Source organism: Haliaeetus albicilla, chromosome 14, assembly GCF_947461875.1.
Source record: "Haliaeetus albicilla chromosome 14, bHalAlb1.1, whole genome shotgun sequence".
Classification (NCBI taxonomy): domain Eukaryota; kingdom Metazoa; phylum Chordata; class Aves; order Accipitriformes; family Accipitridae; genus Haliaeetus; species Haliaeetus albicilla.
This window is the reverse complement of record NC_091496.1, coordinates 27,665,140-27,679,759: the sequence shown is the minus strand read 5'-3', so window position 1 is coordinate 27,679,759 and position 14,620 is coordinate 27,665,140. Positions and strand designations below refer to the sequence as shown.

Sequence of the window (14,620 nt, the reverse complement as noted above, 5' to 3'; positions counted from 1 at the left end):
GTGATCTTTTCATAGCAAAGTATACCATTAAAATATTGACAGAATAATTTGCCACTTTTCACATGCTGGGAAGTACTTTCCTGTTTCAAAAGCTTTTCCAGAGTCTGCTGCTGCTTTGCATATCAGAACTGAATGTCTTATACTGCAGAAGGTTTATTATAGTTGCCCATTTTCAAGAAATGTCATCAGAACTCTGATTTCTGCTACATTAAACTGATAAAGAGAAAAATGTTTCTGTGATTTCTTGTGGTTCCTTTAAATGGCATAAAGGCAATCAGAAATTTTTGTCCTGATTGTTTGCTTAACACCGAAATATCAAGACTGTCAAGCTTTCCCATTCCTTTTCCTTTGCTTTATTCCAGAGGACTCATTAAGACTCCAATAAAAAGTGTCCTGTGAGTAGTTTCAAGTTTCAGTTGGCCAAAAAGATTGGCAAGAATTTGCCAAGCGTGCTTTATACACCTGTTTTTCTCAGGTGTGTAAAATAGACCTGCAAGGTTGGAAAGTGAAGGAAGGGAAGGAGCAGGCAGGAGGAAAGAACATTATTTCTTATGCTTGTCAGGAATGTCAAATCTGGTCTTCCTTGATTGTGCTGGAGATAAAATAATAATAATAAAAAGACTCCCCAACCCCTCAACTCTTCTTAGGCCCTTTTTTGTACATTATAAAAACGTAGATGAGGGCATAACCCATTTTTCATCTTTTTGTAAGTCACCTTCAACTTAAAAGAAATCTTTTTATAAACTCTGAGAGTATGTCTCAGTTTATTTTGGCAAAATTCAAAACTTGCTTTTTGTAATGTAGCCAAGATGATCTTTCTCTTTGATGTTGAGAGAATGAAACCACAGACCACTGATGCAAGTGAAAGGCACTGACCACTGTGAGATTAAGTCATAGGACAATCAAAACAGTACAGCAGTGAATATGGTATACCGCTAACTTCAACATTAAAAAGAAAAATGAGCCTTTAGCAATGTTTGCAGGGGAGTGCTATCTGATAATTTACAGTTAGAGTCTGATTGATGAAGGCCATTTCAAGTTATCAAAAAAAGTCCCACAAGACAATTGTACATAATTTTGTTGGACTTTGGGTAGTCCATCTTTATAAGTGGTTGCCCCTCAGGACTGTTTAGTCTGAGGCTGCTAAAGATAGAATTAGACCAAAATAAACCAGAATAAAACATCCAAAACACTTTCTCAACTTGTTCTTCTCAGATTTTAAGCATTTAAAAAGAAATACTTCAACTCATCTCGATGTGGTTGACAAAGTTTGTTAGTTTTTAGTCTTGTTTCCTAAAGGAATGAAGTTTATGTAGTCATGCTATTGTATGCCTGTCTTTCTGTTATTTGTCCTGACAACCTCAACAATAAGAAATCTTAAGGATGTGAATCCAGGTGTGAACCTGGGGACAGATCCAATATATGCTTAGGCTATGGAAACTGATGAAGTTTAAGGAGCCCCTTTATAAACATCAGAAGGACTCACAGGGACCAAAGCAGGTATTGCTCACCCATGGGAAAAGTGTCTGTCAGAGCTTAGTTGGACAGCAAAGTCAACTAACCACAAGATATAAATCCAGACACAGTTGTGCTTCAGTTATTCCAGAGCTCATGGAAAACTTTATAAAATCGAAATAAAACATTTCCAATTGTGTTTAAGTGAAATACAGATTAAGCAAAAGCCTGGGCTCACTGAAGTCAGGGTTAGGAAAAGTGAATCCGATGGTGCATCTGATTGCTATCAGATGTACCTCAGCGGAGCTGTGACCGGTTAGCACTTCCTGATAATTTCCTTCAGTTAAGAGCTGGCTGTCACTTCAATGACAGCAAGGAGGAAAGAGAACTGGCTTTGAATTAAAAGAAAAAAGTTGGAGTCATAGTAAAGGGGTTTTATTGCCCAAGTCAGGACAAAGATATCTGAGAGGTAGCTGCTGTGGAGGGTTTTGAATCACTGTTCAGGAATCTCCTCACCCACAATGAAGAGAAAACTGGATGTAGGCTTTTAGCAGAGTTTATGTGGTCACAGTTAGTCACTATGAGCCCTGGTGTGGTAGTCCTCAAAGCAGAGCAGTACTTGAGGAGACAAATGCTGCTTACTTCGTTTGCAGACATAGTCTAGTAGTTTGCACCTCTATCATGGATTAAATGTGATTCTCCAAGTCAGGAAGATGGGTTGAGTTTAGCCTTGACAATCTCAACTATACATTTCATTTGTCATTAGATAGATCATGATCTTATGGGCTTTGTTTAGCCTTTTTGCATCTCGTATGTGCTAAAGAATTGTAAGCCCAGTTGTCCTCTGATACCTAACTTCAATCACTATTGACTTCTATAGAAAAGCACCTCTAAAAATGAAATCCAAATTCAGCTCTGTAAAGGTCCTGTGGCTTTGTTTCTTCTACAGACAGGTTCAGGTGAAAGCCTAAAGTACTCCATTCACCTTACAGGAAAGGAGAAACCACAGACAGGCTTCTGCCACCATGTTCCCAACAAGTGTCCTGAAGCAATTCAGACTGGTCACAGCTCCTGTCAAATGAAAGGCACGAACTGTTGGAAGAACGTGAAATGAAAACAGAAGATCACCAAAACAAAAGATAAAGTGACAGTAAAATAAACACATGGTGATGCTTCTTTATTACCATTACACACATGATAGATGAGTAAAATTGGGTTATGCTTATATTGTAATGGAAGAAAATAATTGCTGCCTTCTATCAGGAAACCGCAAAGGCACTTATTGATCTGTCATCCTAAGGGTACGTCTAGGAATATTTAATAAAATAAACAGAGACAAATAACTCTTTTGAGGCCCTGTAACTGTAATATCCCACACCATTTGGCTTAAAAATTTTTGGCAGGTTTAAAAATAACACCACATCTCTCTGATGAGGAAGGGCTGATGTGGCTTATTTAGATAATCTCACAGCACGGAGGAAATGTTTTTTATATTGTGAGTAGAACATGCCTGAACATTTTCCCTAAAAGTCAAGCACCAGAATCCATTGGATCGGTTCAGTCATTTATTGCTCTGGAAATGCTATATCAGCTGGCATGCAGCACTCTGCCTGGGCACAAAGCCTGCTCCCATCCGTACAGATTTTGTGCAAGCTTCTCTATGGGGTTCTGATGTCTCAGAAGAACAAATGAAGAGGCACTGGGTGATGGGCAGTGTGCACTGACGCCCTTTAAAACAGCCTTAAACCACAGTCGTAAGGTGGCAAGCTGCATCCACGTTCCTGTTCCGTGCTCACTGCCTGTCTGCTGGAAGCCCAGGCGGTACCCGAGGGTCCCCGTTGTGCCCTGTACGGTGGAGCGCAAGGCAGGGTGTGCTCCCCACCCAGCTCCCCTCCGCCGTTCGGTATGTGGCCGTCTGCCCACCCGGCCACGCAAGACCTGACGGGGGCAAATAGGATGGCGTAAGGGATTGCGGGAAGAGCCTGAACTCCGGTTAAGCTGCACGTGAGGGAGGTATGGGTATGGGTACAGGTGTGGGTAGAGATATGGGTATGAGTGTGTAGGGGGTATGGTATGAGCATAGGTATGGGGATGGTTAGCTCAGACTGGGCCAGATTCAGCAGACACATGACTACAGAGGTAAGGGCTGTTCTGTCCCTGGGACCGGCCACGTGGACACCATCACAAGGGAGTTCCCAAGAAAAAGGTGAGGCAAGGAAAAAGGCAGGTCAGGGTGTTTCTTTGGAAAGTACTGTACCCCCCCAAGTGGTAGATATCTTTGCAGACTCTTCTGAGCCCCAGGAGCTATGGAGTTTGGGGGCCAAACTGTTAGTCCCCAAGTGCTGCAAAAACTAGTTTTCCTTCTCCTGATGTCTGATTAGGGGCCTGTCTCTGCTTCCCAGCATTGCTGCTTGGTGTTTTATCATCTTCTTGATGAAAGCTGGATTTCTTTGTGAAAAAGTGGTATCCGTTAAACTACCATTTTCTGCAAAGGGCACTGATTTATCAGCCAGAGTTACTAATAATGTTCCATTTCCAGACTTTTTAATCAAATTCTGCTGCTAAAGGCAGGGTTCCCTATTGGTTATTAGTGTGGAAGAGTGACTGTCCCGCTTTTCTCTGGAATCGCACAGAAATCATTTCAGGCAGAAAGTAATTTTTATTTTTTTAACATGGATATCTGGTCATGTGTTTTTTATGTCTCAGAGTTTCTGAAGGCCCTTAAATAACTCTAAAGACTAGAACTGGATGAAGAATAATTTTCTTACCCTATGTAACCTTGCAAATTTGAAAACCTTTACAGTCCCACAGGAAGAGATGTCCAAAATGTAGACTAGCAGGTATGTAACGTTAAGGACACTCACTAGAGATGTGTAATATTCAGATCTAAGCTTCTTTTCCTGTGTTCAGACCAAATTCTAAGGCTCTGTTGCCCCAGATTAAGTTCCTGTCTAGTCTGCTGATGGCTATTCTGCAATGGGACCATGGCAGACCGTCCTGAAAGACCTGCTGGGACTTCTTTGTAAACAATTCCATGTTCCAGAGAAAGAGAAGCTGATTCTGCAGTGCACTGCATGCAGATCTAAGTTCTGGATTCATCCCACCTGGCTTTGGTAGGTAGTTGAGACACCTAAGCAAGCAATGAATTTTTTTCAGGTTCTGCTGCCAAACAATGGAGAGACACATAAATCCTGGCAAAGCAGACATCTGCTTTTCAGCTCACTCAGCACCAACCTTACCTCAGCAGTTCCTCTACGTACTCTACTTGTTCTGACTCAGGACCACATATTGCCGTCATTATTGCTCACTAAAGCAACAGTAGGTAATTATTATCCAGGACAGTGTTGTGTGACTCGAACTTTCTAGGTGGCATGTGGGTTTCTGATCTCAGACAGCTTTTGCATCAGAGTGGAATTACTCCGCATTTCCAAACATACAAGTAAAACCAGAGTCAAATCCCACAGTAAATAAAAAATTAGTGCTAAGGAAGAAGATCCATGGCATAAATGGTTCAGAAAGCAAGTGTAGGTCACAAAGAAATATTACTTGCACTGCCTATGGAGTGGATGAAAACAATGAAATGTTAGAGGAAGAATGATCTTGGGGGAAGTGATAATGAGAGCTTCATTCCCTTAAGGCAGATGTTACCCTGCTTTTATACACAGCCTGTGGAAAGTAGGGCAAATTGCATGATTTTCTCCTATTTTCTGGACTCCTTTCTATCCCACACATCTCTTGCACCACTGTTTTGGCTAGACAGGCAGTGGTTGTGCAATGTTATCTTGGAATAAGAGTCTCCGCACTCAGCATTATCTTAGGATAACTGGTCTACTTGCAATTCACAGCTTTTCTACTTCATCACAGCTTCCACGTAAATAAGGACTTCTATGAAAAATGCACCTGATGTACACTACAAATGTACAGCAAAACTGCTTTTATCAACACAGCATCTCTAATGCATTATTTTATTTCTTCAAAATGTATAATTAGTCAACACCTCTCCTTTGATAATCTGTATACTGAGTTAAATGTTAAATTAATATAAGGGGAATCAGCAAAATACCAAGATTACTTAGGTCCATTTTATCTGCTGAATCAATAAGATTTACTTAGTGCTAATGCACTAACCAGATTATGAGAACTAATGCAGCACTGTTCGATGACAAAAGCAAATAACTCTTTGAATGATCTTGACAATAGAACATGTAATCATCTTAATTTGTATTAACTAATTACATTTAACATGGATGTCTTTTTACCTATTACTTTAAGTGGAGCATCAGTACAGTAACTCCTTTGCCCCTTCTCATTTTAGCAGTGAAGTAGATCAAAGCAACAAGTATTAAGAATTAGTGGGATGATACTATGTAACATTTTACATCAATGGAGTTCTTTAAAACTAGATCAAGTCCTTGAAGTCGAAAGTGTAGTTTAAAGGTAATTAATCCTTCAGTAATTCCCTCTAAATTGTTCCTTATTTTGCAACAAGTAGTATTTTGAAGGGTTGTTTTCCTGTGTAACTCGGACCATCTCCAGGCAGTAGCAAGACATAGTAGTGACCACTGCGTCGTTATGATTGCTTGACTGTTTCCATCTTAAAGGGCCATTTCCAGTTGCTTGCTTTTTCTTCACATCTCCTACTTTGCAGATGAGATTTGCAAAGTTTATTCTCAGAAAGGGAACATAATTCTTCTGTATTTTATAAAAAAATCTTTGAATTGCTTTCAAATACCTGAGGAATATTGGGAAGAGGAGGAAGGAAGAAGAGGGAAACAATTCTTTGTTTAAAACAAAAAGAGGAAAAAACTCTTTCACCTTTTAGAGTAAAGCTTCAATGCCTCAGCAGAAGTTCTTAGAAACAGGAGAACCCAGTCCCCTGCCTCAGGCATGTTCAGTTCTTCATGAACGCTGGACTGAGTTCACAGCGCCTACCTCCTCGAGGTGTCTTCCACTGGTCAAGAAGAAACCAGAAGCACGGTGGATCTGCTTCTATGGGAGTTGTTTAGCACATAAATTTGTGTCCACTGGCAAAACTGAGGTGTTCCATTTATTACTTGTTTTTCCCTTGCTGAGGATTACAAGTGCTTGGTAATGATGTCTGGTGCTACTGTGCAGAAATCTGTTTTACAAAGCACATAGCATTTTGAATACTGTGTTTTCAAATAGTTTTCTCTTGTGATGTGACTTCTAAGTGATTTCTGTTCCACTTCCCATTCAGTTCTTGGGAAGAACAAGTTAGTTGTTTGACAAAACAGGGCATGAAAGAGAAATTCAGCATACCTAGTACCAATCACTGCCACATTAACATGGAAATTAGCTGTCTTTCTGTGCTGTGAGAGCAGCAGGTGGGGTATGCACTGCGTATCCCCAGCAGACTGCCCTAGTCTGGCTTCCGTGCAGTCCCTACTGCAAATAATAGCTGACTCTTCCATTTGGGATACCTCTTTCCGAGGACTTATTGACCCTATCGATATGAATATGTGCAATAGTTCAGTATGAAAGACCCGATCTCTTAATTGATAATATTTGATAAAGGAAGTGAAATGGGAGAATATGAATGTAATGTAATCTTGGTGCCAGTAAGGAACACTATTCATGTGCATTTGGCCTGCTATGACTAGTAGTACATATGACTAGTAGTGATGTACGGCCAACCCTATTTAGTTATCCACAGTTGCTTCTCTTGGAAAGCAGCAGTAAGTTTTGGGAACTCAGACTGCAGTTACAGTGACCCAGCGGGTGAGGAGTCTCACTGTGGACTTGCAGTTGATCATGTTGGCAAAAGCCAACATGCTACATCCAAAGAATTTCTGTTTCTCATGTTCCTCAACTCTGGCTGGCTTCTCTTTTGCCTACAGCGCTGGAGTTTGTTCACAAGAGATTCTTTTCTGGTCAATTACTTCCAAAAAATAAATGTGTCCATATTTTTTCCATGTATCATCATTGAATGTGCTCATAACCATAAAGAATTCAGACACCCTGTGACAGTTGTGTATAGTGAGAACAGTAAATGTGAATATGACTTTTTAGAATTGCTAGTAGTAAAATTTCGTCCATTTCACAAACTTTCCATCTTGCAAATTACAGAGGAAAAAAATATTCATTTGTGATAGCATAGTAGAAAGCTATTTATATAGTTCACCTCTTCTCCATTATGCTTTATTCACTCTGACCAGCTATGGCATGAAACCACATGGGAAAAGAGGAGGGAGACAGTCCCTTTGCCAAGGGAACTGACAGAAAAAGGCATGAAGTGAACAGAGTCTGTAAAGGTGTCAGAAGCCAGAAAGTTTGTCCTGGTAATTTTTCTCCTCTCTCCATTTTGTCAAAGAGCTATAAGTACAAGGATCTTAGTAGTCATCTCTAACTGAGCCCAGACTTAAAAAAAACTTGATATGTGACTGCTGGGAAGATTTATGAGATTTATGAAATTTAAGGAGTAATTCCTTTCAAAGACAACAATGATAGGCCAAATTTATAATGTCCCTCACTTTTATTTTCATGGGACTGGGAAACAGACAATACAGGTTCTAACTCCAGCCCTCTAACAGACCTCCAACATGATGATGATGAAATCACTCACCCTCTTCAGGCAACACCCTGGCTTCACTGAGTTCTTGGGGCCAGAATTTCAATTCCTGTATTTCACATGGAGAGAAGCAATGATCAAATGCATGTCTCACCTGAAGAGAAATACTGCAAACTACCCAGAAAATTCAAATGTATTACAGAACAGCAAAACCGTGTTGGCTAAAAATACACAAGAAAATTTAGAAAGGAAAATCTGATAAGGTTCTTCTGTGTTCCTCACACTTACTCTTCCTGTTCAGAGTGTGCTGTATATGTAAATTCTTCACCACTATGTGCTTGATTCCAATAGGACACACTCCTGAAAACTGTAGTTTTATTATTCAGCTTAATTCACTGACCTCTACAACAAAAGAGAAGCAACTTATACACCCTCTCTGTTTTTAATTGTCCTGGGAATCAATTTGTCATGTAGAATCATCTATTCATTCACGCTACAGCAGTTTCTTTAAAAAAGGATTTTTGCCATTTGCAGATACCAGGATCCAGCTCATTTAGCAGTAGCTCATTTCCCCCTGCTTCACGTTATGCCACAGAAATGCTCAAAGGAGAAACGTTGTCAGCACTTGTGGGTGCCCACTTCTCGAGGGAGACTCCTAGGATCCATAGCAGAAAACAAAAGTCGATCCTTAGGACTTTGATTCCTGACAGCCAACAAGTTATAAGTCATATAAACAAACCAGCAGGAAACAAGACTCCTGCTTATTCCTACTTTCACCTGAGTTCATCTTCGTAACTGTAGTATTTTATAACTGACACTAGGAAATTTTACCTAGTTACTTTCAGACCATTGCTCCAATTTGTCAAATTAAGTTTTAATTTTAATGATGTCCTCCGGATCACTCACAAGACAGGATGAGACGTTCTGCAGTGATTAAGTCATTAATTTCTAGTTTATTCAAGACATTAAACATAACATTAAGACATTACACATAATATCACTTTCTATTTGAGCACTGCATTTAACTAAGAAGAACAGGTTTTGGCCAGCTCTAGAAGGACGAGCCTGGAGGAGTGTTTCTCCAAATTGCAGTCGCTGCAAATAACAGAAAAGCTCACAAAAAGTCTTTGGTTAAAATTTTGATTTTTTTTTTTTTTTTTCCCCTGAGTCTAATATTCAGACTAGAGACTAGACTCTATGATCGGTTCTGACACTGACCAAACTGGGTATTTTTTTGAGATTTTCATTAGTGGCTTTAAGATTTTGGCTTTTGGCTTCAAATGTGCAGCTCTGTCCAAAATATTATTTTCATGCTCACTGAATATGATATATAAATCGTCAGTTAACTGCCAAACAGTGACAGCTCCTGATAGCCCAGCTCAATGATGTCTAGAGACTTTTTTGGCGCATTCATCTTCTGTGGACCCAATCCAGGGTAAATTCTGAAACACCACAACTTCCCCTCTGAACAAATAAGATAGCGTTGGTTATCTTCTACCCTTCTGGACACTGCTGAAAGGCAGGACTTGCCCACACCTCATTGCATTCCAGTGGCACACCTACACCAGCCTTGCAAAGCCCTCGCTATGAATCACACGTGCAATTGGCACCTCTCCTCCGACAAGAGAAGCAGTATAGCCCAACCCAAGCACTTACCCGCGCTCTAATCGTCCATTTCAATAGTTGTGTGATTTGTCACTGGAACTTGGCATAATACCCAGAGTGCATCATCTGACATCAGTTATTTTTCCACATTGACAGCCAAATGGATACTTATGTGTACACTGAGACAGAGGGAGGGAGGGAGAGATTCAGGCTTCAAAGAGTTAATTTAAAGCAGCTTCTTTGCCGCAGTTTTCTGTGTTATCAATCTTCCTTTAGTTTTCTAAGTAGCCTTTTAATCTCTGCATTTCTACTCAAAGATCAAAGCCTTCCTATTTCTTAAACAGCTAACCTTACATTATGGTTAATCCATGGAGAGCCAGGTTTTGTAAGAGAGCCATATGTGGAACAACCTGCAGGTTCTTGGGCAAATACCCAAAATTACAACACCTCTGAGGAAGGCTGAGCTGACTTTGTGGCTGAACTGACTTCGGGGAAGCTAGGAAAGGTGTCAGGGCAAGCAGGAAAACCTAACCACTTGTTAAAAAGAACTTGAACAGGGTTTCATGAGGCATGTCAGGATGTTCAAATTGTGTTGAGATGACTACATCGGAGGAAGTCCTTTTTTAAGGTTAGCACAGAAACATCTCTCCCCAAAGTCATTTGCTTATGGAAAAAAAGGAGTTACAGCAAAGAGCAGAGATCCCAAGTGGGGGAGGGTAAATTCAGAAATCTGCATTATTTCAGAAAGCATGAAAACTGTACATCTTTCTGCACTTGAACTATTCATACTCATTGTATGAGTAATCTTTGCACAGATGTTTCAGAAATACTTTTAGCCTGGGTAGGATATGAGTGCAAAAGAAAAAGGCTTTTAGCTTGTTTGGTGGCCAAAACAAAGAAAAGCTAAATTTGTCTGTTGATTATTTAACCCAGTCAAATACTGGGTTAAAAAATATTTAAAGTGTATTCAGTGTTCCTGGTGCAAAGTATTAGTTCAGCTCCTGCTGAGCAAAGCACACCATACATTAACAGATAATACCAAAACTAATACAGCAAACCCTTTAGTATGTGGATAACCGAACTGTTAAGTCACTGCTGTATCAGATCTAATCTAGAAGCCCTCTTTCTGTATCATTAAGGCACTGCACAGAGATTTCAGTTGCTCTTGTCTGGTCTTACTCAGGTTTTGACCTAAATGATACAGTAAATTGACAGGGCACCTGGAGAAAAGCTGGCACCAGTGCTCACTGCAACTCCTAGGGATCACAGAAAACTTTGCCTGCTAGTGCTGTTGCTCTGCACAGTTCAGAAATGTTACAATTCAACAGCAAAGGACTGAGCTATTAGGTTGAACGTTTTTTTAACAGCATTTTCAATGCCTTGGTTTTTTTCCAGAATTCACCAGAGTTAAGCCAGCATGAAATTCTTGGTTCATTGCTTGCTTTCTCATAGTACTTTGAGGGAATAACATCTGAATCTAGAAAACAAGAAAATAAAATTTTACTCCTACATGTTCTTTAAGGGTATGATCCAGATCTATTGACTTTAGTGTAAACTCTGCCTGTCTTTAAAAGGTTTAATTCAAGCTTTTTAAAATATTTTTTTAAAACATGTTTGTAACAACAACAAATCAATAAAAAAATTAGGAAAAATGAAGCTCTCTATTGATTTCAGCAGAGGGAACCACCATAAGATCCTTAATGATCTCCCTACATGTTTATTCATAAAGTATGTCACAGTGGGAACATGCTAGATGACTTCCAAATTTAAACTGGTTAGAGATCCTTTCAGGGGTTCCTGGTTATTATCTGTACGATCTCACCAAAACAGATGATGTAGTATCAATAGTAATGGAATTATCAGTTAATAGATTACTATTGAATTGTCAGGACAGCAGGTTATATTCTTCTCGAGAGAATAATTTAAAGTGTATTGTTCAAGAATTTTTCCAATGAAAATTAAAAACATGTAATCTCTATTCCCAAACTGAACGAGAAAATACTGCAAATGCAGCAACTATTATAGTATACTCAAGACATACAGAGATTGGACAAAATAGTGCATGAGCCATAGATGATCAATACAATAGCCTAAGTGATTATAAAAAGCTGGCTTCCCCATAGTTCCATTTAAATATACAATCAGAACCATATTTTTCCTGGCTTATCTCCCTTTTCTCTTTCTCCATCTTTTTCTCCCCTTTTCTGTCTTATCACTGAAGAAGGTGGTGAAAAGAGAACAGAAGGAGAAGAATATTGGAAATTATCATTTTGATGCAAAAAAAAGGTTAAAAAAATTGCAATGTTTTTAGAGAATCATTTTCTAGGAATCAGTCTTTTAGAAGCAGGTGTGTCACTGGGCAGGCTCTGCAGTCAAAGAATTCTGAGACCCTTGGAGAAGCAGCATTATAGAAGTAGCTAAGAGAAAGGATACCTTGATATATGTGCTTATATACATATCATCTGGTTACATAAAGACCTCTATGTCTTATTTCCAAAAGATAGGATAAAAAAAAGTTAAAAGAAACATTCCCATAACATTAAGAAGTCGTTGCCTTCCTCATGGAACATCATAACTGATGAAGCAATTAAGTTTGAAACATTTTAAAATACTTTTGGTCAAATGCATTTGTGCTAAATGACTTCACTCTGACAAAGATCTATTCCTACTCATAAAGACAGTACTCATCTGTACTTCATTTTCAAACAGGCTTTTTCAAGAAATGCTTCGTACTGCAGAGCACAAGATGATGAATATCGCTTAGAAGTTACGACTCCTTTGCAGAGGGTTGACTTGTTCATGGGCCAATTCAACAGTGTCCTGTTAACTTCGATATCTGTCTTCACCAAAGGGAACCTTACTGTCGCTAATCTGGGAACTTCGGAGGGCCGCTTCATGCAGGTAAATATTACTATGACACCTTCACAATTCACTCAGCATTTTAAGTGTTTACATGGGCTTTGTGGTTTGGAGCAATGGTTTTTGGAGCAAATTCTACCATGATCTCTACTTAGTCCAGCTGGCTCAGTTCACAGAGCAGTTTTGGTCCATACAAACTAGATTTCTTTCAAAGGAAACTAAACTGAAAGCTCTGTCTTGGATACATAACAAATATGCTCCAAACTCAGATGGGGCAGAAATGTCCAAAACAGTGACTGATTCTTCAAACAGCTTCAGATATACACTTCATATGGGTGTTTGTCTACAGGATCAGATTAAACCTAGTTCAATGTAAAATGCCAAGACAGTTTATAATGTAGAAGCAGGAGCCTCAGCATTAGTTGTTTCTATATACCAATCCACTCCTCTGGCACCAAATTACTTGCTAATGTACCCATAGTCTATGACTCACAGCTGTAGAATTGAGATTAGCTCTTCCTCCAACTACTTTCAAGTTTCTCTGAGTGCATCTTGGATTTTCAGGCTCTTGCTCATTCCCGTCTCACTCTGTTCTTCTGGACAGCAATTCTTCCTGTCCTAAACCAGGTTTTCCGTAATAAGTGGTAAATCACCCTCTTGAGAAGTCTGTCTCCCTCCACTGAGTACATAACTAATCTAGACAGGTAAATTATACTATATGACTTCTTTGTAGGTGACTAATGAAATAAATCTAACCCACAGAGCCAACAGTCTTTTAAAAACTTGGCAGCCAAAATCAAACATCAGAAAGCAAAATACTTTGAAAGCACCAAGGGCTCTCGCTGTTCACCCATTTTATTTCAAGCACTGTCATCCTGCAATGACCACCTTGGAGACCTTGGCTTCTCCAGCTGCTACAGTGTCCAGCCTGGATGTGCATCTCAGCCTGGATCCCTCTTGCACCCAAGGACCTCTGTCTTTTTACTCTGCCAGTATTACTTGTTTTCTAGTGGGCTTCCTGAAGTATTGGCAGTCTTTGGCCCTTCTTGCTCTCTAGGCTGCAGAGAGTCATCAAAGTCAGTAGTGTTGTCCCCCAACCATCATTAACTGAAACCCGAGGAGAAGGCCATCAGTTGCTGTGTCCTTGCAGTGTTCCCGCTTCCCATAAACTTCCATTAGAAAATACTTGGGCAGATGTAACTGTTCATAAAAACAAGCCTTCCCTTTCTTCTCTCCCTTCCCCTCATTCTCTGTCCTTACCACATGCAGTAAGTAGGGCTACATACTGTCCCCCGTACATGCACCCTGTCTGGACAAAGGGAATCCTATACCTCCACTTCTGTCTTCTGTACAGACTGGACACAGAACCTGCCCCATAATGCAAAATCCATAATGGTCCTACAGGGAAGGAGGTCAAAGTGATTTACCACAAAGGACAGATGAAAAACTGGAGAAAATCATGATTCTCTTTCCTCCTAAAAGATAGGAACTTAACAAAATGTTCAATGACAACCCTGCCAGTTTTACCTGAACTTCCCATGATGACCTTGGTAACTTTAAGCTGCAGTTTGTCTTCAGCGCAGGAAAGGCAAATGCTAAGAGCACAGGACCAACCTACGCTCTGTTCTTAAATGTAGATGCTGGTTCACGCAGCGAACATGAGCAATTTGTTTAACCTTTCTGAAGCCATTTCCTTATCTACAAAATACAGTTAATAACAACTACTGTCTTACTCGCAGCATTTCTTTTGGGCTGTCACAAAGCTTTTAGGGAGGCTTGGTGGAAAGCACAAGGCAGCATTATTTTTATTTGTAACATTCTTTAAATTATTCATTCAAGTTCTGCACCACACACTTCATTCAGACGTTTGCCCAACTCAAGGAACAATTAAGATATTTCCAGAATACATTTCCCATTCCACGTTCAGTTACAAATCAAAAGAAAGGCTATTGTGTAAACTGCACATTGCCATTAGCAGAAATATTCTCATCATTGAATTAGATTGGTTTGAGCTACAGGGGGAAGTCAGCATTGGGCTCATATTGTAATAAATAGGAGCTCTTTCTTTGAGGGTTTGGTGCAACCAGCAGGAGAATAAGCATACTGACTACCTTTAATGACACTACCTCCAAATAAAAAGGTTAGAATTTGTTTTGCCTTTAAATGATCTTG

General features: G+C 39.7%; 1 protein-coding gene across 7 annotated transcripts in view; it reads left to right on the top strand.

The window, feature by feature from the left end:
- The window catches only part of MET (MET proto-oncogene, receptor tyrosine kinase), a 106,831-nt gene that overhangs the window by 38,531 nt on the left and 53,680 nt on the right, over positions 1-14,620 (top strand). For all 7 annotated transcript variants that reach the window (XM_069802091.1, XM_069802090.1, XM_069802092.1 and 4 more), the window contains one exon: positions 12,299-12,490. In XM_069802091.1, the coding sequence (XP_069658192.1) occupies positions 12,299-12,490 (192 nt within the window). The remainder of the gene's footprint in view (positions 1-12,298; positions 12,491-14,620) is intronic.